We start from the raw sequence: 25,915 nt of genomic DNA, 5'->3' as shown, positions 1-25,915 counted from the left end.
TAATCTGGTGATCTGGTATTACTTTTGCTGCTTCTTAAAGAGGAGATAACTTGTTTCCCAGCAGATTAGTGACTTGAATTGACTCAATTCGGGTCACTCATCTGGCAGAAAGCAAATTCAGCAATAAAAATAACTTGTTTCCCAACAGATTAGTGACTTGAATCGACTCATTGTGCAATGAGTACCAGAGCGTGATCTGGAAAGAGGTGAAGGCGACGCAGCCTGAAGCAGCAGCTCTCTGCGCAGGGGAGCAGGATCCCTTGCTTCGACGATGACGAGCTTTAGATTCGTAGAGCTGTTAACGCGCAAGCCCAAGAACAACCATGCTATGGCGTCAACTGGAAGGGAATAAATTCTGTTTGCTTGTCTGTTTCTTCAGTGTCACCCCCGGTACTACAGGCTGCGCTGTAGCCGTGCGCTCCAGGCAAATATTGGGACTGCTAATCACTTTATAACCCTCTAATTAATAACTGTGAGGTAAAAGTGGGTTTCTTTGGCTATGTAGAAGAAGCACACACACCCCTCACTGAGCACCACGCTCAAAAGCTGCGCCATCAGCCTCAAAACGTCTGCTGTGGCGGAGGAGGGTGCTCCCGGGGTCTCCATTTTCTCCCCTCCCCTTCAGGACGGGCCCCCGGCCGCCTGCCCCGATGCCTCCCGCCCTCTCCCGCCCGGAGGGGCGAGGCCCGGGGCCACGGCCGCGCTCTGTCTTCCTGTGGCCCCCGGGCTTGCGAGAGCCGGGGAAGCGGGCGGGCTGGGCGGTGTGCCTGACGCGCCTTTCCTCACGCCGGGGAAGACTGCAGCGCGGAGGCGGGCAGCTGCGAGGGCCGCCTCGGCGCCGCGGCTCCTCCCGCTGCGAGGCCGACGCGCTTGTAGGGGCATCCAGCGCCGAGGAGGGGAGGCGCTTGCAGCGGGGAGCTCTCCCTGCGCCTCCAGGGCGCCCGGCAGGGCCCCGGGGGCAGCCCCTCGCCCGCCCCACGGCCCGCGGCCGGCCTGCCGGGGGGCGGCGGGGCCGCCCTGCCGCGGCGCCAGCTCCTCCTCCGCGCCGGCAGGGGGCGGCCCAGCGCCGGCGGCGCGCGCCGCCGTGCGGAGGCGGGTGGCGACCATGGCCGTGCTGCTGGAGACCACGCTGGGCGACCTGGTGATCGACCTGTACACGGAGGAGCGGCCCCGCGGTAGGAGCGCGGCGGGCCGGGGGAGCTGAGGCGGTTTTGCCCCTTGCGCGGGCAGGTGGAGGCCCCGGATAAAGCTGCGGGAGGGCTAGCCGCCGCCGGCGGAGGGGCCGCGCCGCGCCCGCATGGCGCCCGATCGGTCAGGAAGTGCCGGTTTTTAACCGCCCGGCCCTCCCTGCTCGTCGCCGCCGCTGTGGCGCTGGGTGAGGACGCGCGGCTCGCTTCCCTGCGGCGCCCCGGCTGCCGCCGCTCCGGGCGCTGCCAGGGTTCCCGAGTTTTTCCGCCGTTCGGGGAAGAAGGGGCCGTTGGGCCGCCCCCCCCCCCCCGCCGCCGCCGCCGGCGGCCGGCGCTGAGGGGAGCCCGACGGCCAGCGGCACCCCCGCCCGCCCCCCGGGTAGCGAGCCGGGCCCTTGGCTGCGGCTGCCGCGACTCTAGAGGTTTAGCTGGCGGCACGGCCTCCTGGGGAAGCGGGCTTCAAACGGGTGGGTTCAGTCAACAGCCGGCCTTCTCCCGCCCTGTGGTCTGGCGTGTCACGTCGGGCCTGCCTCCTGGGGTTAGATCCAAATGAGCGCCAGGCCTTCCGTGGCCGTCAGCCGTCCCCCTGGGCTTGTATATATGTGTGTTTGAAATGCAGGCATCGGGTGCTATTGGGAAGTTTGGATTTTTTTTTTTATTATGCGTTTATTACACATGTAATGCGTATTTATTAAAAAAACAGAGAAAATGTAATATATTCTAAATTGAAAGGCACCCCTGATCTTCTTTCTTAGGTGTTTGGAAAGAAACTGGGGAGGAAAAAACGTGTATTTCTGTGTAAGTAGCTGTGTTCAGGGTTCTGTGAATCACTAGAGGTAGGCTTTAGGAAGGGAGGAAATGTTACCTCTCCTTAGACCATTTCTCACAGTGTTTTTAGGTTGTACGCTGATGAGTCTTAACACAGTCTGCTCCAAAAACACTTTTCTACACATTGAACTGGATATCTGTTATATCTATACTTACTATATCTGGGGGTTTCTTTAGTAAATGTTGGTATAATTTCTTACAGCTTGTCTGAATTTTCTGAAGCTCTGCAAAGTCAAGTACTACAACTATTGTCTTATTTATAATGTACAGGTGAGTATTCTCAATTCCCCGTTTTTTTGTTGGTTTAAATTCACAAACATGAAGCAATATCTTACGTATTCTGCTTTGTGACAGAGGGATTTTATTATACAAACCGGTGACCCCATGGGAACTGGCCGTGGAGGGGAATCCATATTTTGGTAAGTAAAACTTTTGTGTTACTTAATTGACAGAGAAGTTGTATAGGGGAATAGGGGTTCCAATTAGATTGTCTTCAGCTCTCTTGGGGCAGTAGATGGGAAGTAAAAATGTTGATGCATAAACTTCTTTGGTTGTCATACCTAAATACCTTTCTAATTCCTACGCTGCCTTTGGCCATTCAGATTTTTTTTTTCTGGACAGTATTCTATCTCTGACCTTAGAAGCAAAGTTACAACTAACAAGCTGTCCATAAATTTCTGTTTATTTAAAAGTTAGCAAATGACTATGGGTTTGGTTTTTTATGAGAAGTATCGTAACTAAGTGCTCTGTAGAAGGCAAAATCATTAGCAGTTTGTTGCGACGTTTTGTAACAAAATGTATTTAATTGAGCAGGAGGGGAATATATAGAGGCTATACTTGATTTTTTCTGTGTATAAGAAAGTAATCCTGTTGCTCTAAAAATTTACTTCAGTTCATTTTACTCATGTTGAATGTCTATAAGAAAATCACTTTCCTTAATTTTTTAAAATGTTTTCAGTGGTCATGCACACAAAAGTTAAAAAAATCATTCAGACAGCTAGGATGGAAGATAGCAAAGTGCATATGTTCTAGATGATTCCTTTGAAATTGTTATTAAAAGTAGAATTAAAATTGCAGAGCAGAACTAAACCTGGAGTGCTGGGGAACACAGTATACAGAGATAAACAGCTCGGTTTGAACAGAGACACTGTTGCTAGACCAATATTGACTTTTCTAAGTCTGATCTGTCAGAGTTTCTTAAATACAAAACCTTGAAAACCTGGATACATGGATCACCACTCTGGTGATCCTGGAAGCAGTATAATTGTGCTAAGCTGATGCAAGTCTAGGTAGGTAAATGTGCCAGACCTGAGCTATCTCTGCACATGGGTAGATCAAGTTTATTTTGATATTCTGCTCTTTTATAAGGATTGATCTTCTGAGGCTCTTTGGTATGGCAGATAGGGAAGTATAGTGTAATGAGAGAGTGGCAGATTCTGTTCTGCTACTGGCACGGAGAATAGCAGTTTGTCTTTTCTACCTGTTCATTACTGCTGAAATCCACAAAATTGGAGTTTCTGTTCTTGCTACACAGGAAACTGATACAGGCAAAGTTTAATTTGAATCCTTTCTTCATAGAGGCTTACACCTGCTTAGGAAAATGACTTCAAACAGAACACTTCCCTTAAATTCAGGCAAATGTGCTTATTGACCATGCCTCTGTTGGTTATGGAGTGAGACAAAATGAGAGATATCAGGGTTAGACTTCAAAAATTTAAAAGAATTTAACAATTTGCCATATCCCGTGTATCTCAAATTACTGTTTGCAGTCCTGTCTATGTGATGAACTAAGTTTACACATAGATTTAGTGGCTTTCCATTTATCTTGGAAAAGAAATTTGTGACATGAATTATTATGTTTTTACAGTGTGGATTAACTTATTTTTATGGAAACTAATCAAAATACGTATTCACTCCATGCTTTAGAAAAATGTTATATACTGCATTTAAAAACATACAAATACACCCCCCCCACCCCCAAAAAAAAGCCGCTGTGAAATGCCTCAGAGAAAAATCTGTTGTTCCCTGTAATATAAAGTGAATTATGTAAGTGTACAGGTCCATAAAAATGTGCGTGGATGCAGTGTAAATTCTGGTTTTATTTGAATGCCAATGTAAAAAAATTTAAGGTATTTTATTTACTGTTTCAGAGCGTTTGTTTATCTCACTTTTAAAAATTCCTTTGCCTTGTAACATATTTGTTGTATATATTTTCAGTCAACTGTACGGTGATCAAGCTAGATTTTTTGAGGCAGAAAAAGTGCCGAGAATTAAGCACAAGAAAAAGGGAACCGTGTCAATGGTGAACAATGGCAATGATCAGCATGGATCACAGGTCAGCATACAGTGGTGGAAAGCCTTGGTACATGTCTGAGTAGCTAAAATGAAAATTCCTTGAATTTACGAAAGAGGCATCTTTTGAGATGACAGTGTCATCTCAATAGCATCATCTTGTAAAATGGTCAAAATGCATGTCAAAAAACGGCCATAGCTAAGATAAGTATTTTGCATAGTGTCCTAGGTGCCAATGGGTATTTGATTACAGACAAGAAAGAGATTAAAATGCACAGATTCAAATCCTGTCCTAGATTAATTTCATAAATTTTATTTTTTAGAATTCAGTCCTCTATTTTTTCCCTTTGTTTATTCATTTCTGTTAATACCTTGATGTGATTTTGTGAATTTATAGAATGGGCTGGAAAAAATCCTGTATTCAAATGTAAGTGAAAAGTAAGGAAATTGGGTTTTAAAATAATCTTAAAACTTTCTGGTTATAACTTCATGTTAGTTTGGAGACTGAAATCATGCCACAGTCTCCTCTGTATGGTTACATAAAAGTGTGCATTGATAATACAATTTAAGTTTACAGTTTTATCCCAGTGCTGTTATAAAACAGTTTTTGAAAGTGGTGGTGTTCCCTTTGCTGTTCCCTCTTAACGTGCACAAAGTTTTTGCTGTGGGTATATTTAAAGCTCTAATCTCATAGAATGATATTATTTCTAAATTATTATTTTAGATGTATTGTCACTTATATATTAAAATGCCTCACTTGTAATATCCATATGTTTTAATTTTAAAAAGGTGGGGTTTTTTTAATAATGGAAGAGCAATTTAAAAAAACTGTGGTTTTATTCCAGCTAGAGCTTCTAATGTACGGAGTTAATTTTGCTGCTTCCCTGCATTGTGTGTGTAAAATTGTTTGTTTGGGTGGGGTGTTTAGGAAGAAGAGATGACATTTATATTTACATTTAAGAATGCAGCCTGCTAGCATACACAGGCATATGGGAATGAATGCAGTTCGCAGGAACATTGTTGCAGCTTCTTCCTTGGGAAAGAAAAATTTCAGTAAGGGATTACATGGAGTTGGCTTACAAACAGAATGTGGCTTAGTGTAACCTATGCCAAATACTAACCAGTCTTAACTGTGTTGCAGAGAAGGAGGAGCGGCATGTTACCAGTCAGATTGTAAAGCGTGGATGTAATGGTTGTGTTCTCTTATTTGTGTGTATCTGCTTCTTCCTCCTTCGTTCATTACCAAGTGTCCTCTGTCTTTAATTTGTTACCAAGTGTTCAGTTTGTATCAATTCTCATAGTTTCAGTTTTGCCCTAAGGCAAAACACCTGATTTGTGCTAGGATACATTTCAGTGCTGGTTCAAGCTGATCTAAGTCAATACTACTGTGTTCTAGTTCTCCTCTCAATGCTACTGCATCCTGGTTTTTGGGAGAGAAGGGTTTGTAATACAAGGGAAGGAAGGAAAAAAGTCTGGGTAGAAGCAGGTGGAGGTAGAACTATGGAAGCTTTTGCCAAAATTGTGAAAATGCACCTGCTGAATGCAGTTTGATGAACAGGTGATGTGAGCTCAGCTCACAGCTCACTGCTGCCCAGAGGGATAGCCTTGCTCTTTCTGTCCTCTCCCTTTCATCAGCTGTGATGCCCATCACATCCTTTGCTGATCTTGCTCAACAAACCTACCTGGCAGATAACTATCTGCTCTTCCTCTGCCGGTCTGGTTTTCTGCCAGGTTACTCGAGTCATATCAATTCACAGAAGGGTCCAGTGAGTCGGAGCTGCGAGCTTGTGTGGAGGGAGACTTGTATGAGAGACCCTCTCCCTCAGGCAGTGGCTGTGAGCTGTAGGCTGGCTCACCATGTTCTCAGAGCTGATGGAAGAAGACTAATCTTCTGCAGAAGTCAGGAAGAGTTGTTTTTTTTTCCCGCCCCACTGATTTCAGTGAGAGTTGTACCTCTCCTAAGGTAAAGCTCAAGCCCCGAATTTTTCTATTTACTGTTGCTGGTTTTGTATCTTCTTTTCTAGTTTCTTATTACTACAGGGGAGAACCTGGATTATCTTGATGGTGTGCATACAGTATTTGGAGAAGTGACAGAAGGCATGGATGTATTGAAGACAATTAATGAAACCTTTGTAGATAAGGATTTTATCCCGTATCAAGATATCAGGTATGAATGCTTTTAACTTCCCTTTTTGAGGAATACATTATAATTAAACAAATTCATCTTCTTTTTGGAAACTAGATTAATATAATGATGTCAGGTGACCTGTACATGGTATCTTAAATACTCTTGGATTCCAGTATTGTTGGTAAAATAATCAGGTACTAAAATAAACAACTATAGAAGAAAATGTGCAACTATGTTGCATTTACAAAAGCATCAGTACTAGTATTTACAAACAAGTTTGGCTGTTTGGGATATAACTGAAAATCAGTGGGGCTGGTTTCCTGTTACTTGGGTAAAGAGAGTTTTATTTGCATGTGACTGATGCTGGTCTTGATTTTGTTTTCTATAAGGATAAATCATACAGTAATTTTAGATGATCCATTTGAAGATCCACCTGGCTTGTCTATTCCTGATCGCTCACCAGAACCTACTAAGGAACAGCTAGATGTGAGTGTTTATGATAGCTTCTTGGGGAAAAGTTGGAAGAAAAAATTAAACAAATTTATCCCTATTAATGGCCAGCACAGATGTGGTCAAAATAAGAATTCCATCTTTAAGACCTTGTCTGTCAAATCTATATCCTAAAAGACCTACACATTTTTAGCGTAGGAGGATAAGAGGTGCTCTTCTACTACGCCAGCTTGAGTTCTGATATGTCAGATGCTTGTCTGTTATTTGGGGCTATTGCTGTGTTTAATCAAATACAGCTGCTTAGCCTTTCAAGGAAAGGATAAGAGGGTGACTTGGGTGCTCTCCCTTGTGACTGTGGTGGAATTTAAGGTTGGAAAGCCATATTTTAGATTTCTAATTACAGTGCAGTTAAGCAGAACATTCAGAATATTCACCTTTGGCATTACTGGGTTTTCGTATGCTCTGGTAGAAGACAAAATAGAACTAACATTTATTAATATTAAAGTGCTTACTGCTGTTTTCCTTTTAAATGTGAAGTAGTCTGTATTTCAGTGGAAGTAATCTTGGTCATTCCTTGAGTTATATCTGCAAGCATGCATACTGTTGTGGTGTATTTGATCAAACAGAAGGAATTTGCTAAAAATAAAATAGTAATTATTCATAACTTACTCATAGCATGCAGTTATGGAAGTTGCTATGTGAGGTTATCTCCTTGTATGGAAACAGTTGTTTCAAGCAATGAATAAATTGACTAGAGAGACTATTGTTTATTTTTAAGCTTCATAGATACAATTACAAGATTGGAATTAGGCCTTCGTAGTATGTCTGTGCTGTGGTTAATCTGTGATGTACCTTCAGATATGTTAAACGGTATAAGGAGTTTAATAGCTCACTGCCAACTGCGTAGAGATTTGAAAGCTTATGCTTTATTTTTTCCCCCCATAGCCTCTCTGAAGATAAACCTTTTGGTGTAGAAAAGTCTGTAAGAAGGGCAGCATTCTAGAGAAGCTGATGAGGAGAAAAAATTAAACCTCAAATCCTGCCTAGATGTGTAAAAATAAAATTCTTGTTGTGATATACTATATTTAATGTTTGAGTCTTATTAGACACCACAGATATTTGCAGTGTTCCTTATCTTCATTTCTGGTAGGAGCTATCTGGATTAGAAATGAGTTGACAGTTGTGGTGAGATGTTGAGTATGAGATGGGAGTACAAAAGAATTTAGAATATCTAACTGAATATGGTTCAAATTGGGCCTGAAAGTTCATATGTTGTTCATAGTGCCTGAAACACATGAGGATAACATCTTCTCTCTCTCTTTTTTTTAATCTAAGTGGGAAGAACAGAATGAAAGCCCAGTTCTGCAGAGATACAGTACTTAAGCATTTTTCATGTCTTGTGGGCGTGAGGGGGGAGGTCATCCACGTAGTATTTGGAAAGTGAGAAAGAATTATTGGCCATGGCTTGGTAATAAATAGCTTTTTCTTTCATTTTTCAGAGTGGCAGAATAGGAGCAGATGAAGAAATTGATGACTTGAAAGGACGGTCTGCAGATGAAATAGAAGAAGTTCAGGCAGAAAAAGAAGCAAAAACTCGTGCCATTCTTCTGGAAATGGTGAACATCTTTCTGTATTTACCTTTTAGACGTTCCTCTGTGTGCGCATGTTATATTAAGTCTAGGAGGATGTGCACTATTTATCTTGAAATTGCTCATCTGATGATGATGTCATGGCTCAGAATCTGTGCTATTAAATGTCTGTGGTACAATGAAAAGGATTGAGCATGAGCACGGGAGGTGGTTTTCTGATAAAACCGATATTTCATTTTCAAAGCCAGGATTAAAAGTGGACCAGTGGAGGCTTTATAAAAACTTGCTAGAAATGCATCCAGTTAAAAACCATAACACGCATAATACTCTGCTGAATATCTTTAATCCTGGAAAAGGTTTAGTATGTGTGGGAGAGAGCTGAGCTAATGCGAGATAATCTCTTCCCAGTGCACGTACTGGCATTGAGATTGCATTATTCATATATGTAACGGGTGTCTTCCTTCTGTGGGATTAGTTGAATTTAACATTGGTTAACTTTTATGTTCTTCCTTCTTAAATATAATGTTTAGTAACTGCTGGCAGTTGTAAACTCCGTATAGTTACAAAAATTGTGAATAGGCTTTGAAGCTTTTTTTTTTTCTTTAAAGAAAAAAAAGACAAAAAAACACACATACTGTTGAAGGATGGGTGAATCCATCACACTTCTTTACAACTTCCAAAATCAAATTTATGGTGAATAGTTTGCAGTAGAGACTAATACCAAGGTCAGTCTAGCTGTGGCCACAGTGTTGCAGAAGATCTGCAGGTGTGGGCTCTTGCTTTGGAGCAGCAGTGGGGCTAATGACCTGTTTTCCGGGTAAGGTTAGCTAAAAAAAGGCAAGTGGAATATGTGAGCCAATGCAGTAATTTTCTGTGAGTATTGCTGGGTAGTATGCAATAGGGAGCTATGTTATATAAGCTGAAGACATGAAAAACTAAGTGTACTGCTAGTTTCACTGATTTAAAAAACCCCAACTATTAGTTCCGTTGTTCTTTTGTTGAAACAGTGAACTTCTCCGAGTGCCGTATGCTTAAACTCCTTTTGTGTTCTCTTTTGTGGAATCTGCTGCTTATTTGTGTTATTTTGCTTCTTTCTGCTATCAAACTAATATGCATTACCTTTTTATTAGCATATTAAGTGAAAGATGGAGATAAATTGTTTAAATATCACTAGTCTTTTGTTCAGGTTTTAAGAAGTGCTACAATTCAACAGGAGGTGGTGTGTATATATGCATTTTCCTCTGTAACTTAATTTGCTAGTTCCAGGATGGGTATTTTGATCGAAGGTTGCAAACATTGAAGTTGTGTGTGCTGTAAGCAAGTAAGCATGAATGCTTTCTCCCGTCTGTCTATCTGAACAAAGTTGTGTAATTGTAACTTCTCATCCTTATCAAGCTATCTTAAATTTAAGCTTATCCCAGCTGTTGCCAGATTTCAAGGAGAGGCGAGTTTATCTTGGGTACAGACAGAGACTAAGGAATTGATCCAGTCCATTTTTATTTTTATAACAGAGTGGCTCTAAATGTACACTTTCACCTTTTAGAACTGTGTATTTGTTATGTTATGAATGGGGAAAGCAAGGTAGAAAGTATTTGTGACTTTCATGAAGTCCCAGTGGTGGAATTGCAAAGAGAGAATCATTTTTAGGTGCTACGGAAAATGCTATTTTTGTGCCACTGAGTGGGAAAAGTATTTTATTGATTTTTGATTTTTTTTTTGATAGGAATGTGTCTGAGATCATCCAAAAGATGTGTTGCCAGTGTGCTTGTGGCAATAAAATGTTAGAGAGCTTTAGGCAGAAGTGGTGAAAGTCTTTTTCTGTGTGCCACAGGTGGGAGACTTACCAGATGCAGAGGTCAAGCCACCAGAAAACGTGCTGTTTGTTTGTAAACTGAATCCTGTGACCACAGATGAAGACCTAGAGATAATATTTTCACGATTTGGTCCCATTAAAAGGTAATCATTGTAAAATAAAAAAGAAAACTTTCTTTGTTGAAACTGAACTTGATTCCCACCAGTCTCTATAGGTTTGGCTGTTAAGTAGTATTCTGGTGTCTCTGGAGGTTTATCCTGTGCCTGCATGTATTTGGGTGGAGACCACAACAATGGTGATACAAAGTCAGATCTAGCTAGATGAGTATCCTGTCCCAGCAGTGGTATTAAGTGAAAGCCTAGGGAAACACAGGAACAAGGAAAGCATATGACACTCTCCCCAGACCCCCGTCCTCTTCCTCCTTTCAGCGGTTTTATCTCAGATGCTACATGAGCCAGATACAGTCTCTGGGTTTTTCTTTTCCATGGGAATATGTATAGTTTTGAGATAAAGCAACAAACATTTCTGGCATCTGATATACTCCTGGTTAAGGTGTTCCTAATGCCTACTGCCTGTTTCAGTTTTGAACTTGGCTCCTAGTTTCAGTTGATTACTCCTAGTACTGGTATCAAAAGACATGATGAGCAGTGAAACCTACTTTCCTACACCTCTCTGTCCTATACTCCAAAGTCATCTTTTTTTTCTTGCTAAGAGTACTAGCATACATACTCATGCTTTGTAGAGAAATTTTCCTTGCCTTGTTTCCCTTTTCTCCACCTTTTTCTGTTCTTTTGCTTTCATCTCAAGATGAGAGGACCAAAACTGCACACAGTGTTAAAGAAATTACAAATTTACAGTGGCACAGTGGTATTCTCTGCTTTGCTCTCAACTCCTTTTCTACTTAATGCTAAAGCTTTTTTTTTTTTTTTTAATATATAATGCACAGTTAGGATTCCCCCCCAATACTCACCTTGTTGCATTTATCTATGTTGAATGTCATTTGCTATCTTCTTGTTCATTTGGTCTCTTAAGAACTTTCTGCAATTTTTTCAGTCTTTATTTTTGCAGCCTTTAACAATTTAGTATCGTCAGCAAACTCCACTGGTGACCTCTTTACTTTCTCAGAGAGAAATGACTGTTTACTCTTACCTGGTCTTTCACATGTGTATCAGTGCAAAGATGTTTCTTATGCCATTGCTGCTTAGTTTCCCCAACAGCCTTTGGTGCAGGAGTTTATTAGAATTTCCAGAGGGGTTTCAAAAGACTGCATCGAATATATCATCATCGCGCATTAGCATATTGGCTCTTCCAGAGAACTTTGCTTAGGTGAAGATGGTCCTGAGTAGGTCCTGTTTATTCAGGCGCACGCTCTGTTCTGCATTGAGTTTCTACCAGTTTGTGCGGTACCGGCATAGAGGCCTGCAGACCCTCAGATCCTTCACTAGACTGTCTGTGTGTGTGTGAGTGAAATTGGCGTTGTGTTTGCCACTCCTACAACTCCAGCATGATTTCTGGATGTCCTAGGGATTTCTTAAACTTTTCTTCCTCTGTCGGTTTGTTCACTACCTCTTCTGCAGTCCTTCCACTTTCAGATAGATTCTCTGAATAATCCACAAAGCAGGGTTCTGACACAAGACTATCCTGCCTTCTTCCTCACTGATGGCTGCTGCAAAGAATTCGTATAGCTTGCCTGAATAGCCTTGTCTTCTATTTTTTTATCTTTTTTTCCTTTTTTTTTTTTTTTTTGTCTTGATCATCTTTTGGGTTGTGTATCCTAATCCTGATTTGTCACTTCCTCAGTACACATGGGGGAGGTCTTGCCTTACTAAATCTCACCTTGATACCACACTGTCTGCCCTTGTTGCCTGTCTGACCTCCTTTAACATCCTGTAGTCAGAATTCTCATGTCGTATACAAGAGTTTGGTAATACTGATGCAATACTGTATTGTTCCCGTTTTGCGTCTACTGATTCAATACTTCAGGCTTCTTATTTTTGCCCAGTGAACTGCCTGATAAGAAGACAGTTGCTAAAGAGGTGCTTGCTAAGAAGAGAATGTTTGTCACATGATGTCTGTTTAACACTTTTCTTAAAATGATTGAGAAAACAGAACGTGAAATTTCTTGTCTTGAATTAGTGAAATGCAAAAAATCAATGACAAACAGTAGTGTTGGAAGACGGATTTTGTTTCATTAATCAGAAATTCATCCCTAGTCCTACACTTCATGTTAACCACTTGTGAGTTAAGTGTAATAATTACTCAAGTAATGCCACATGCATTTTATTCTGTGCAGATAACCCCACATCAGCAGGGCTCTCAGAATCAAGTGTTACAATACCTTCAAGGTGGTTTTTTAAACTGTTTCTCCCTTTTAAGCAGTGCTTGCCTATCCTACATTTTTTTTCTCGAACAGCACTGACATTTTAATTTCATATCAATTTTTCAGCTGTGAAGTGATTCGAGACTGGAAGACTGGTGAATCTCTTTGTTATGCTTTCATTGAGTTTGAAAAGGTATGTTATTTAGGTATACTGTATGTAGATTCTGCTTATAAATGTTCATTTTCGGCATACTTCCATTAAGGAAAAACAGTGAAATCTTCAAGTGTGGGGTAGCTAATATTTTCTCTTACTGACTTGATTATAGAAGCTGTAAGTCCTAAATGAGGCAAACGTTTAAGTCTTTCTCTGTTCAACCAGGCAATACAAATACGTTCTTCTTAGGTTGTCTTGAAACCAGTGGGAGGGGAGCGGGTCCCTTTTTTTTCCCCGGAGCGCTTTAGGAGTTTGAACAGTTAAAGAAGAGAATGCTAGGAGAAAAAGGAGGCATGCTGCATGAAGAGAGGAGGGTGTATGAAAGAACATAGATAGATCAGTGTGTACAGTAGTGTCCTATATTGGACTTGTAAACGATGCTTGCTTTATCAACATGCTGCTCTTACTGCGAGTAAAAGTTCTCTTGATGGTGCAGAGTTTCTTGTTTGTATCTGCTAACCTCTCTAATCTGTGAGGAAAACTGGTAAAAGCACTGGAAAAGTGTTCTCACTTTTCCTTAGCCTACTTACGTACTTAAAATGGAGCTTTTATTAGTTGTCCTTTCTTCCCTTGTTTTTCTGAATGTATTACATGTGCCAAACACATAGCTGGATTGGCAAATTTTTAAAATAGTGAAATTAGCTGAAGAAATAGAATTTGAAATGTTTACACCCAAACAAAGCATAACTATTTCTTTTGAAATGGCACAACGCAAGAACTGCTGTGCTTTACGCAATTTTAGAAAAAAATGTATGCCGTTAAGCAGTTGAATCTGTGTTTGAGCTCTTCAGTGAATATTCCTATGAAATAATCAGGACTCAAAATTTTCTGGAAACATTAATATCAGGAGGAAGACTGTGAGAAAGCCTACTTCAAAATGGACAATGTGCTGATAGATGACAGACGGATACATGTGGATTTTAGCCAGTCTGTTGCAAAGATTAAGTGGAAGGGAAAAGGTAGGTACACTTGCGATTCTTTTGACCCTCATAACTTAATAAGCTGTGACTTCTAAACTCTTAAGTATTATTTAAAGAGAAGCAGTTGTTATGAGCTTAAATCATCTCATCTTCAGGGTATAAATTTTCCTGGTACTGTGGTAAATAGAGCCACAGTTGCTAGCTCTTCTTTTCACTTGTTCCATATGAAAGAGTAGAAGGGTTTACTACTGTTATATTAACATTACGTTGCCATGGATTGCCTTTTTATCAGATGTATTTTTGCCAGTACATTGTTTGTTCCTCTCAAGCTTTAAAAGTGGTGGTTTTTGATGTTACTAATTAGCAAAATAATATGGCAGTATTGTTACTTTCTGGTTTCTTTATTCACTGTATGACAGTTGGGTGTATACAAGAAAAAGTCAGTATTCAGGCCAGGGATTTCCCCTCTTCACCTTCTGTAGGTCAAGCATATTGCATTGCAGGCTGTATGTTATAAAACCCAATATCAGATGTTTGAGAATGTTTTGGGAGGAAAAAGACGGTGGGAGAGGTGGATACAGTGGTTATTTGGTTGTTGGGGACGTGAGGAAAACACTGGACTTGGAGAGGTGCATTGCAGTGGTGATGTTCTTGTGTGTCTTTGCCTAAAAATGCAGTCAGCCCTCAATTGTTTGCACACGATTTCGCCAGGTTGGGGACTAGTCATGGACGCTGAGGTACCAGAACTTGTCCTGTGCAGAGCTGAGATGACATTGTAATCCATACCATGCTCTGCAGTGCATCCTGTACTAACTGATTACATGGAAAACTTTTCTTTATCTGGGTAACTTAGGTCTAAATTGTCCTACATATTGGAAAGCTAACTATATTGTCACCTTGTTGTGCTTACAGGGTACCCAAAAAATGACCTAGGGGAAGTATTGTCCTTCCACCTTCAGTAGCCATTTCTGACCTAGCCAGTTAATATTGCAGCTTTAAGTATGACCGTGAGATGGCAGCACGTTGCTGTAGAATAGTTTATTCATCTGTGAGCTGGTACTTTCAAGTGAATGAACGGAAAATGAAATCTGTCGTGCCCCTCTTTAAATCAAGACATCGCGATTTTTTTTTATAGTTTTCCATTTTAATTCCTAAGCTGTAGCTGTCTCAGAGGTCTTCCCTTTGTGCAGGCCAGAGCAAAAAGTCATTTAATGATGAAACTAGGCTGTAGGCTTTCATGGTAACAGAATTTTAAGTAGTGTGACATAGGACCTGTAATCAAAGTGGGACTAGTTGCTGAATCCTGCTTTGTGATCCTGTTCATGCGTTGTCTCCACTGAACAGGAGTGAGGAGAAAGCCATATGTTGTTTAATGGGATCTGCAAGCAAGGGAAGGACAGAAAATCACAACTTGTCTTACTCTCTTCTGCTCTGTTACCCAGATGTCAGTGTTGTTTCTGGAACTGTATCCTGCTATGAATCTCTGTATGGTTATGAAGAGCGCTTAAATTCATAAGCAGAACTTAGTGATAGGTGTGGATCTTGGTTGTTTTTTTTAGTTGGAGTGAATTGAGTATATTTTTCTGTGGACAGGTGGGCGGTATACCAAGGACGATTTCAAAGAGTACGAAAAGGAACGTGACAAACCTTCAAAACTTGCTCTGAAAGAGAAGGTAAAACCAAAGCAGGAGTATCCTTTTCTGGTCAAAGGTGTTTTTTGCACTAAGCACAGTTTTTGAAAACAGCTTGGAAAAGACTTCTTATTCTTAAAGCTTGCCAAATGGGTGTTTTGCTGCTGCTTCATATAACCATTTGGTGTTTCAGATGGAATTAAGCATTTTGTTTTTCATTTGATGACTTCAATTAGTTTAGTCGAATCGGGATGTGCTGTTTCACTTCCATGTTGTGTGCAGGTAAATAACGTTCCCAGTCCAGAGCCCTGGAATGGCACATGACATAAGAGTTTTAAGTAGTGTCACAAAGGCCCTGCTGCATCCCAAATGAGACCACAGTAGTAACTAAATCATGCTCTGCGATTCTACTTTACTTGTGGTGAGCATGAGAGAAGAGAAGACCACAGCTGGTTCAGATATTCATAGGTGGAAAAGGAGAACTGGGACCTGACTGTACTGGTTGACAGGACAGAATTCAGTCATTTTAGCACAGCTGATTTTTTCAGTGTGTATGATCCTGTTCTGACTGAAATACATAGTAAGTCTTGGTAAACCCTGGTCTAATAAACAGGGGTTTGTTTGCTTCATGAGCTTTTATATTCTGATATTTATTTATATTAAGTAACAGATCTGTCCTTAACCAACACCATCAGTGCCAAGTACAGTCTTGTGCTGGATGAGGATATAGAAGAGTCTCAAACAAGTCAGTCACATTTGGCTAAAAAACAAAAGAAGAAAAAGCACCACCACTCTGAAGATGAAGAGGATGACAAGAGGACCAAAAAATCTAAGGTACTAACCTCTTCGTGCATTAACTTTATACCTGTTTATTGTTCTCCTAATAAGAGAAGCGAGGGAAAAAAGTCTGATATTGAACTGAGCACATGGTGTGCAAAGTCCCGTAAAATACAGCAGTTGTAAACGTACAGAAGGCTGATGTTAGTACCTGATTATGAAAGAGGCTTTCCAAATCTTCCTGGACTTTTGAAGCTTGGCATGTCTTAATGGCTTTTTGCCAAAACATCCTGAAGAGGCAATGCAGCCTCTCATGAAGTAGATCTTCAGCACTTTGAACCTGTTGTTCACATATTCCCAGTCATAAACTAGTAGTTTATCATATTTCATGAATGCAAACTATTTCTCATTTTCTTACCAGAGCAGCATGTGTTGGCTTTTTCCCCATATGCAATCAGAAACACAATCTCTTTGCATTTATCTTTTTTTATTTTTCCTTAACTGTTTTGGAAGTGTTTTTGTAAAATCTGTACGCAGGTTTGCTTGCATCTGTGGTTGTGCAAGCATACAGTGCTGTAAGACTCGGACTGTGGAGGAGATCATCAGAAGACAGTAGTTCTGTCATTCATTAGTTCTACTGCAGCCTGTCAGGTCAGCATTCTCATGTTTCTGTGAACCTGGGATAGTCAAGATGTTGATGTTTCATGGAAACAATGTGTGCAATGATGAAGTGGAGGGTTAACCACTATTGAAGTGTGAGTGTTAGGGAGAATTGAGCTAAGCTGGAAAAAAAAAAACAAACGCAACCCAATATTTTAACAATGCAAGCTTTATGAGTGAGAACAAAGCTGTCTTCTAGCAATTGTGCAGAAAGTGATAAGATTCCAGCCACAGTAAATAAAGCCATTGTCCTGGCATGAGTTTTGAGTACTGCTTTAGGCTCTGTGTACAGAGAGTATACGTGATTCGGTTGTTCCATTGCATCACTTCTTGCTACGATGCTAAAAATAACTTTTCTCATGAACGTTAGCAATTACATTTTTTCAGTGCCACCAGTAAGCCCTATTGCTCATTTGTGGTACAAGTCTTTTTGTCACTGTTTGTATACTAATTCAGTTGAGATTCTTTGGGTGGAGGGGAGCGAATCTGTTCAGATCATTAAGGTCTCAGTTGGAGCATATACATACAAGAGGTCTGAACTAACGTTGGTTTAGACTTCCTGCTATCTTTTTGGCTGATTGACATTGTCGCTTTAACATTCTTGAAACAAAGGTTTCTGGAAGTAGTCTTTGTTCTTGATGGTTCAGAAATTACACGTGTGGAACTGGCTGGTCATGCGTTATTAGCAGAGAACACTTTAAAAGCATTCAGATGTCTCCACCCCTGCAGGTGGTACAAGTACTGTATGTTATAGCTGTTACAAGGGGACTGCGAGACACGTTAGCTGTGGATTTCATAGCACAAAAACGTGAGAACAGAGGAATTCCTGGTGCTATTTCCAGGTTCTGGAAAATAGTATTTTCTAGTGCTTGACTCTGTGATCTCTTCTGTGTCTCTGTGTATCTTTTTGTAATTTAGTCACCTGCTTCTATTGTGTTTTGTTCCTGTAGTCTACTGCTCCTGTATTCTGATATCTTCTTCTTGCCACTGCTTTTCTCTGTTGCTCACTTTTACCCATTTCGGTGTAAATACCTTAGCATTCATATGCCTGAAATCATAGGTGGAGGCTTACTTCTATTCTCTGATGGCAAGCAACATAGTTCCCTCTTGGAGCTGTGAAAATGAATTTATGTGAAGAATCTTTCTCTGTGTCTGTACTTGAATATTCTTGTTAGTGTGTGCTGTATAGTATGTGCTTACTGAGCAGTATGTACTCAGTCTGATGTAGAGATTCAGTAAGTGTCTTGGGCATGGCCCTTTCCAGATGAAATCTGCAGGCAGCTTAGCTGACAAATCCTGTTTAGCATGTACGAAATGTAATTTTGTTTGGCCTTTTTTTTTTTTTTTTTTTTTAAGATTTGTAATTTGGGCACAATCTGGGGAACTCATATAAGAACAGGGGAAAGAGGCATGTTCTTGAGGCAGCGTACGTTCAGTGTGAATACCGAGACCAGCACAAAGCATAACAGTATGGAAACTATTTTGATGAATAGTAGCATTTTTAGTATAGGCAAAAAAAGCATTTTCCCTTAACCCTATTTTGGAAATATTAGAATATGTTTGAGGTAAGAACTTTAAAACAGACCAACAGCAGACCTTCCACAACTAACTGGCCAAAGACCACAATAGCCATGCTTCATACAGAAACTTCCATACTGAGCCCCTAGTGTGGCAGAGATTTTAATTAACAGAGAACAGGGTCTTATAATGGAAAGTTTTGGTGACTGAAACTGTAGTTTGTGGTACCAGCTCCAGCTATGACTGAAGGGGATTTATTTTCCGAATAGTTTCCATGATGTTGAGTTGTTTTTCTGTTCTCTTGCTGGTTTGTTTTTTTGGTTGTTGCTTTTTTTTTTTTAGTATATTTTGACTCATCCTTTTCTTAGTCTGACACCCGTTTCCTGAATCTTCAGCCTCTGTGTTGATGTTTTAAGAATGTATTTTTGAATATTGTGCTGTTTGACTTGATTCCAAGTAGGGTAGAAGAGGTAGGGTGTTGTGGCTTGCTGTTAGTAGGTAGCAGGATGTGGGTCTGGAGCAGGAGGCTGTACTACCATGTGGGTTTGTGAATAGGATTTGGTAGAGTTTTTTTGAATACAAGTCATGCTTCTGCTTGAGAACTATATTATGACTTTGCTCCCTTTCTAGTTTTCTCTGTGTTTTTTGGTGCTTTGGAATTTTTTTTTTTTTTTAAGATAACTGGATCAGTGGAGGAATATAGTCTATTCAATGGATTTTTTGTGAGACATGGAAGGGCTTCCTGACTTTTGGGTTTCTGTAGTGCATGGTTTTGGTGAAGATACTGATTTTTCTGGTTTTAATTTTCTGCTCTAACTGCCTATTAGACACTGTTTATATTCTTTATGTTCAGGGTCAAGTTTGATCAAAGTGTTCCTCCTGAAAAGGCTGTCTCTATTCATTTGCTCCTTTTAACCTTTAACTAGTGTGCAATTTGGCAAGTTACTACTTTTGGCAAAGCCAGCCATGAACTTCCAGAGAAGTGTATTTCCCTATTTTTATATTTTCTTCCTCATCTGTGCTCACCATCACAGTGCTGGATTAACAATTGGGATGATCATCACTTACTCATTTACTGATAAGAGGCTGTGATCCTGGATTGAGAAATCTGGACTTCAGCAGTAAGAGAGAGCGTGTTTTTAAGTAGGAATCTCTTTCTTCCCCTTCCAATGGGAAAACAGCATGTTTCTGACTTGGATAGGGCATAAAAGATTTGATTTCAAAATACCATTATTTTTAGTAACTTAGCATGTTTAAAAAATGGGCTTTGTTCTGTGCCAAAGACTTCAAAAAGATAAAATCTTATTTAAGGGGAAACGTAACTGATTTTGGGGGGGAACTAATTTGCAATTCATTCTATTAATTCAAATTACTACATTTTTTTTTTTTCTTTACGCTGTGATCATATTAGCTACTGTGGTGACCTTTTTGTGGCACTTTCAGACTTGCCCTGTACACCTACACCCTAAATGCTTCTGTGAAGGTCATTGTGCTTAGCTGGCTCCATGCTCATATGACTGGTTTTTGTTTTTGTTTTTTTTTTTTTTTAATCCTTTCAGCAAGTTGCCCCTTTCTATGGCATTCAACACAGGCTATTTGTCTTCACTTTCAAGTCTTCACTAACGTGTCCCCTGCCCTGACTTGGCCAGTAGACTTTCTCCAGTGTTGGTTTGGTAGATTTTTCAGCTGAGTGCTGTTCAACTTTTCTCCTGTTTCTCCTTGTGCTGGGGGGAGACTTCAGCAACAAACCAGCTAGAAGTCAGCAGTGCACCAAGCCCACCAACTGTTTCTCTGGCCAATATTTTTGTCTTGTTCCTCTCTACTCCACCGCCAGTCTGTCCATCTTCTGATGTTTACTCAGGCCCTGCCACAAAGGGGCTTGAAACCTGTCGTCTTGTTCAAACAGATGGAGACTGAGGCTTTTGGGTACAAGAGTAATATGGCTGTGCATCATTCTGAAGATGAAGGGACAAACCTCCTATAAATAGCTGGAATCACCACTCCTTTTTGATGGATTCAGATTTTAAAATCTGTACTGAAACAGAGTTTGACAGTAAAGATGCGGAATAAGCATTTGGCCACCAGTGAGATTACTGTACCCAGCAGCAGCAGAAATTTTTTGTTATGTAGATAAAAGATCAGGTCTGTGACTATTGATGTGTGTGTTGGTCCAGGGGGTTTACGTTGCTTATTTTAACTCTAGTATTTCAGCATTATCTACATAATTCTAAAGGTGGCGTTTGCTCTGGGAGTTTGCTCTGGGAACCATCCTGGTCACTGCCTTTCTGGATAAAAGCTCCGCTTCGAGTAGAGTTTTTTTCACTATTCTTTTAAATAAATAAAGTTTGCTTGTTTGTACATGCAGTATAGCTTTTAGCCATACAGTTGTGAAGGCTACTGTCACAAGTACATATTTCGAAAAATGAAAATCGTATCTGAAATTAAGAAAGAAATACCGTGTAATTAAATGCAGACATTTTTTCATCGTTCATAATGATCTGTGTTTAATAGTGGAGTTACTAAAATCCCATAAAATGGTATCTGTCTACTAGAGCATACAGTGATACTAAACTTTCAAGTGATTGTACCTTCATAACAAAAGTGCCAACCACCTTCTTAATAACAAGTTGTCTATGTATCTTTCTGCAGAATTCTGAAGCTCCTCTTGTATTTTGTTTCACTGTATATCTTAGTTGAATAATAAGACCAAAATAGTTTTTAGCAGTGCTCGAAAATGTTAGGAGTTTACATGTCAAAACTCAGTGTTGTGTATTGAGAAAATCTTTATGGAGTTCCTTGAAATGAAATGACAACTTTCTTTATCTTTTAATTTCAAAATTGCTATGGCCTGTACAGGTGTTGGTGTCTCCACGTAGTCATTCCAGCATGTAGTGTGCCATAATCTTGTTAGTGTGACATTTCACAATCTAAGTAATTAAGCCATCTTTCCTTCATTTACTAATACACTGTCTCAGTGGTTTCATACTGTCCGCCTAGTGCAACAAGTGAAGCAGGTGTTTTACTGACAGCAATTCCTCCTTTATTACGTAAACCTCATTTCTCTCCGGAGCAAATCCGTTCAGCCAGCATTCTTGGTGACGATATGCAGAAAGCCAGGGAAATTCAAAATTTCCTCATTTTTGGCTACCTGAACTTGCAGCATTTTTTTTTTTTAAAGAGTTTTTGTGTGTGTGCTGAAACACCATTACCACTTGTAGTACAATACTGTTGGTCTCTCCTTTTTAGGCCATTTTAAATTGGACAAACTTGTACCTCTTAGCGTTTACTATGTTTGTGTATGAGTGTTATCTCGTGTTTTCTCTATGGGTCATACCCATCAGCCTGCAAAATAGAACTAATTTTTATTACCTTGTTATTGTTTGACTGTACATTTAAAAGTATCAGATTCTCCATGTTGCCTTTTCTTGTGGACATCTAGCTTCAAGGAAGTGAAATAGTTTGCATGTGTGTGTGTGTAGTTTTGATCTTTGTAACGGTGTCGTTCATTTTTCCAAAGCCTAGAATTTAGGCCATTAAGGATTATTACAGGCAGGTCTTAAAAATGTTCTGCATCTTCATAGCACTGGAATACCTGTGGGGCTTGAACCAAAACCTGTGACCAAAATACTTCCATTGCTTAGATATGTCAAAATCCAAATCTAGCTTAGAAGCTTGTGTGATGCTTATGAAGAGTTTGATAATATCCATTTGAGTTGAATCCCTGATATAACCAGTTTTTGCTAAAGCTCCTTAGGAAATACGAGCAGCAGCATGCCGGTCAGCCATGCCTTTTTCCATAAATGCTGGGAAAAGCTGGAGACTTACCTTCTTCATATATAGTTACAGTGGGGTTTTTTTATGTTATCTTTTTCAAATCATCATGGATGTCAATGTGTTTCAGGTAGTACTAGCCTTAGCTAAGGAACCAGCCATGCTTGACTCTTTTCTAGTTCTCTTCATGTCTTTGTATGTTTCCCCCTTTTGTCTGTAACTGCATATCTGTCCCATTCCTTGAACAGGATTCTGATCGAAAACATGAAGGAGAACGCTGTAGAGAGAAGATGAAGAGTGAGAAGAAAGACAGGCATCGGAGCCGCAGCCGATCTCCAGAGAGAGACTACACTTACAGCAAACAGAGAGACAAATACAAAGACGACTTCCAAATAAGAGACTGGGATAAAAAAGCAGACAGAAGCAGAAGTCCTAAGAAATCAAAAGACAAAGAGAGGTCCAAGTACAGATGAAGGATGAGGAAAAGAGAGAGGGGAACTAAAATATGTTTTCTTCCACCATTTCCAACATTCTCTCAAATGAATGTGCAGTTACTGCATAAAAGCGGTTGCCTACTGTTGGCAACTTGGCCTTATAATTCTCTGAACGCCCAGTGTATGACTGTCAGGGTAAGCCTTGATTCCAAAAAGGTTGTTTCAATAAAGTATTTCACGTTGGTGAAATAGTTTGACTCTCCGATAAGGAGTGTTGTCGAAAGCTTTTTGGGAACATAAGCATGCACTAACAAGCGATTGCCCTTCTCCACTGTGAAGAGATTTGCAGGATGTACCTCCTTTCTTCAAGGAGGTTAAAGTGCCTGAAGTACTGCTGTGCCACTTGCAAGGGTGATGGAAGTGCCGCACCATACTAGATCAACAGCACTTACTTGCTCACTTATTTACACAGATGACTTGCCGTTGTGGCATTGCTGGAGGATGCCTCTCAAAATTGAGATTCCCTTGGTACTTGGCCCATCTGGCCTCTGCAGTGTCAGGGGGATCCTGCTGCTGTGATGGCAGGCAGGTTCTGTTGGGTGGGTAAGAAAGAAGAAAATAGTCACTAGCAGAATTAGAGAAGAACAGAATTGGTAACTGGCATTGTATTTGCCAAAACCTAGATGGGATTAGTTTTCAGGTTTTGTGGCAGAAGTATGTCAGTTAATAACTCTTCATCTACAGAGGAATGCAGGTGATGTTGTCAGAGCCTGGGTCCTAGTGAAAGTTCTCAGGCTTTTAAATGTCTAGGTTGCTCTGATAAACAAGACTTCACCATTTAAACAGTGTTAGGCGGTATGCATACCTTTTAAGAACGTGTATGTCCTCCTCTTTCTCTCCAGAGGGGGAGAGATCTCACATTGTTAGGAGGGGAGGTGAGACATGGGGAATAGTGTTTGTCTTTTCTTCCTTTCCGTGGAATGTGTGATGGCTTGCAGGCAGTCTGCTTTGATGAATAAATTTAACGTTTTTCTTTTGTGATTGTGGTTTTTCTGTAATATTTGCTGTAGTGTCTGACTGTAATACGTAATAAGATTTTATGGCTTGATACCTCTCATTGGAATGTGATCTGCAGGACAAAGACTAAAATTCAAGGCAGCCAGGAAGAGTCGCGGCACGTTGTGGTGCCCTGGGGGGCCAGTAGCTGTGCCTGGCTAGTGCATTTGAATGGACTGCGTGCAGAAAGTGAACTCCTGATTGAGATGCTTCTGGGGCAAGGCCGGTACTAAAGGAAGGAACAAAAGCAGCTGTTCACCCTATGGCGGAAAATTCTGACCGAGCGGGCCAGGCCAGATGCCTGGAATATCCAGACCCAGGCTGAGGGAGGATAGCGACGGTATTGTATACAGGAACGTGCCTTCCAGTGGCATCTACCCTGTCTTCAGTTTGTTAAACTTTAAGTTAAGCGTACTTGGCTAAGAAGCTGCCTTTTGCTGAATCTCTCCTTTCTAACTTTCCTGTGCTTCAAAGCATGGAGCTAGAAATGCAGCGTTTCCCTAACTGCCTCCTGACAAAATGTTTCTGAGGCAGTGGGGACTGGCCGGGGCCCGTGCGGAGCCTGAGGAGGAGCGCAGGGCCCGCTCTCCCAGCGGAGACGTACACAGGAAGCCTGCTCTTGGGAGTCCGTCGGGCGGCCCGGGGCTGAGGACTGCTCGCTGTTCCCATCAAGAAAGTTTCTGCCTTCAGTCTGGGCGCAAGAAAACTTCCAAAGAACTGTACTAGACCAGGATTGATGCATTTGGGGTAGCGCTGCTGAGGCAGTAGGTTGTCTCTAGCTCTTCCTGCTTTTAGCCTGCTTTGTTAAAGAAACAAGGTTTGCACGGCCATACTGGCCTCAGTTCTTCTTTTCCACAGCACATTTTTAACATGCAAAAAAAATTTGGCAAATTTGTCAAGGAGGTGGAGATGCTAAAGCACTTAAAGTTCTTGCTGCTTTTAGGAAAAGGCAGTCGTAGAAAGAGAAAAGAAGCTTCCACTCTTGAGAAAAAGCTGCATTCCTGCGGAACACCATAGGTCCTCGTATGGGAGAGATGATGATAAAAGTGACTCAACAGCATGAAGAGTTTTTAAAAACAAACACCCTATTTCTGGTAAATGTGCTCGCTTCTCAGCAGCAGAAATGGCTTTTTTATCTCATAACAGGTAAATGCTTAAGAACACGTTTGTATGAGTAATGTATGGAAGTACACAGTCAATTTGCATAGGTGGCCAAAGAGTCTTCAGAATAAAGGGTTAAAAAATAAATACATGCAAAAGGTTTCAAGTCTTTGATTTTCAATATGCCTTAGGGCTTTTAAAAATGTATCTGGTATCTTCAGATGGACAAAATCACCTGTTTATATTTTTAAGCTAAAACTTTCCAACGTGAATGTTCAAAAATGAGGTGACAGCATAAAAGCTCCCTAGTGGGAGGCAGGTACTTAATTTCAGGTACAGCTAAAGAAGGCTGAATTTCTGGGGTGCTCTGCTAGCGCTGTGGAGGGGTGGCAGTTCACCTGGTACGCACCCGAAGCGCTGAGCACTCTGACTTAGATGGGATTTACTGCTGCAGTCATCGGAAGTTATGGTTGTGTACATGTGGTTCTTCTGGAAATGGCACAAACGAGCCCTATGGTCAGCTGAAACCACAAACGTTTCCTGCCGTTCCTGTCCTGCCAGAGGTGTTGGAGCTTTTATTATCCAGGAGTTGAAGAGTTGGCTTGTTCTATTCTAATGAGAGTTCATACTTCCCTCTCCTCGTTTCCTTTTCGTCAGCACTATCTCCAACCCCAGTGTCAGTATTGACCTTTGGTGTTTGTGGTAGTTAAAAAACAAAACAGAGCAAAAAACCCCACCTTCCTCTGTAATGTTGAGAATAACACTGAAAATGTTGCAGCAGAAACATCAGCTTCTTCACTTTGACTTAGCTGAGGCCTCTTTGAAGGGGAACTCTTCATGCTTTAGCTTCTCTGTTCAGAGGTTAAAGGCTTAAAAATCAGCTCCTTATAGTTTTTTATTGGATTTGCTTCTCTATGACAACTTAAAAATACAATGTAGGCTCTGTACGCTGTCGTAATCCACAGATAAGAGGAAGTTTGAGACCTATTTTGTAGTCGTGCGTTGCAGTTCCTTTAGTTCTCTGTAGGCTTGAGGTGGCCCTGATGAAAACCATGTCTGGTCTTAAAGCACTAAAGGCTTTTTGGGTTCTGCAACAGAGATCTCTCTTCAATCCCACGGGCATCACACAAGTCAGTAGAAGTAGCACAAGGATTGTGTGCAAGTGGTTGGTGTTCCCACGTGGGTGACGTGGTAAGTGCTTACCCAAAAACATTCCCGATAACCCT

General features: G+C 40.9%; 1 protein-coding gene across 3 annotated transcripts; it reads left to right on the top strand.

The window, feature by feature from the left end:
• The first annotated feature begins 904 nt into the window (after positions 1 to 904).
• Positions 905 to 23,571, top strand: PPIL4 (peptidylprolyl isomerase like 4). Of its 3 annotated transcripts, none has more exons than XM_087774841.1 (14): positions 905 to 1,175; positions 2,218 to 2,285; positions 2,370 to 2,434; positions 4,233 to 4,350; positions 4,885 to 4,971; positions 6,332 to 6,474; positions 6,825 to 6,921; positions 8,385 to 8,501; positions 10,306 to 10,430; positions 12,734 to 12,800; positions 13,669 to 13,780; positions 15,335 to 15,431; positions 16,068 to 16,206; positions 22,347 to 23,571. In XM_087774841.1, the coding sequence occupies exons 1-14, from the start codon at positions 1,106 to 1,108 to the stop codon at positions 22,569 to 22,571; spliced, it is 1,530 nt and encodes a 509-aa protein (XP_087630967.1). In that variant the 5' UTR covers positions 905 to 1,105; the 3' UTR covers positions 22,572 to 23,571. The 3 variants fall into 3 exon arrangements, with proteins under 3 accessions (XP_087630967.1, XP_087630965.1, XP_087630966.1); XM_087774840.1 differs by lacking the exon at positions 4,885 to 4,971 and adding an exon at positions 1,943 to 1,985 and having other exon boundaries at positions 1,063 to 1,175; XM_087774839.1 differs by lacking the exon at positions 4,885 to 4,971 and having other exon boundaries at positions 912 to 1,175.
• The last annotated feature ends 2,344 nt before the right edge of the window (positions 23,572 to 25,915 follow it).

This window comes from Nipponia nippon, unplaced genomic scaffold (assembly GCF_047370975.1).
Source record: "Nipponia nippon isolate SJK-2023a ecotype South Korea unplaced genomic scaffold, ASM4737097v1 scaffold_4, whole genome shotgun sequence".
NCBI classification, from domain to species: Eukaryota; Metazoa; Chordata; class Aves; order Pelecaniformes; family Threskiornithidae; genus Nipponia; species Nipponia nippon.
Note: the sequence above shows the minus strand (reverse complement) of the source record. Positions and strands in the feature narration are given on the sequence as shown.

Bases quoted from the DNA above. Each gene is read 5' to 3' on its own strand.
- PPIL4 (XM_087774841.1), top strand. From the start codon at position 1,106: ATGGCCGTGCTGCTGGAGACCACGCTGGGCGACCTGGTGATCGACCTG. The intron at 4,351-4,884 runs GTCAGCATACAG...TTAAGTTTACAG, and splicing joins ATGATCAGCATGGATCACAG to TTTTATCCCAGTGCTGTTAT. The intron at 13,781-15,334 runs GTAGGTACACTT...TTCTGTGGACAG, and splicing joins GATTAAGTGGAAGGGAAAAG to GTGGGCGGTATACCAAGGAC.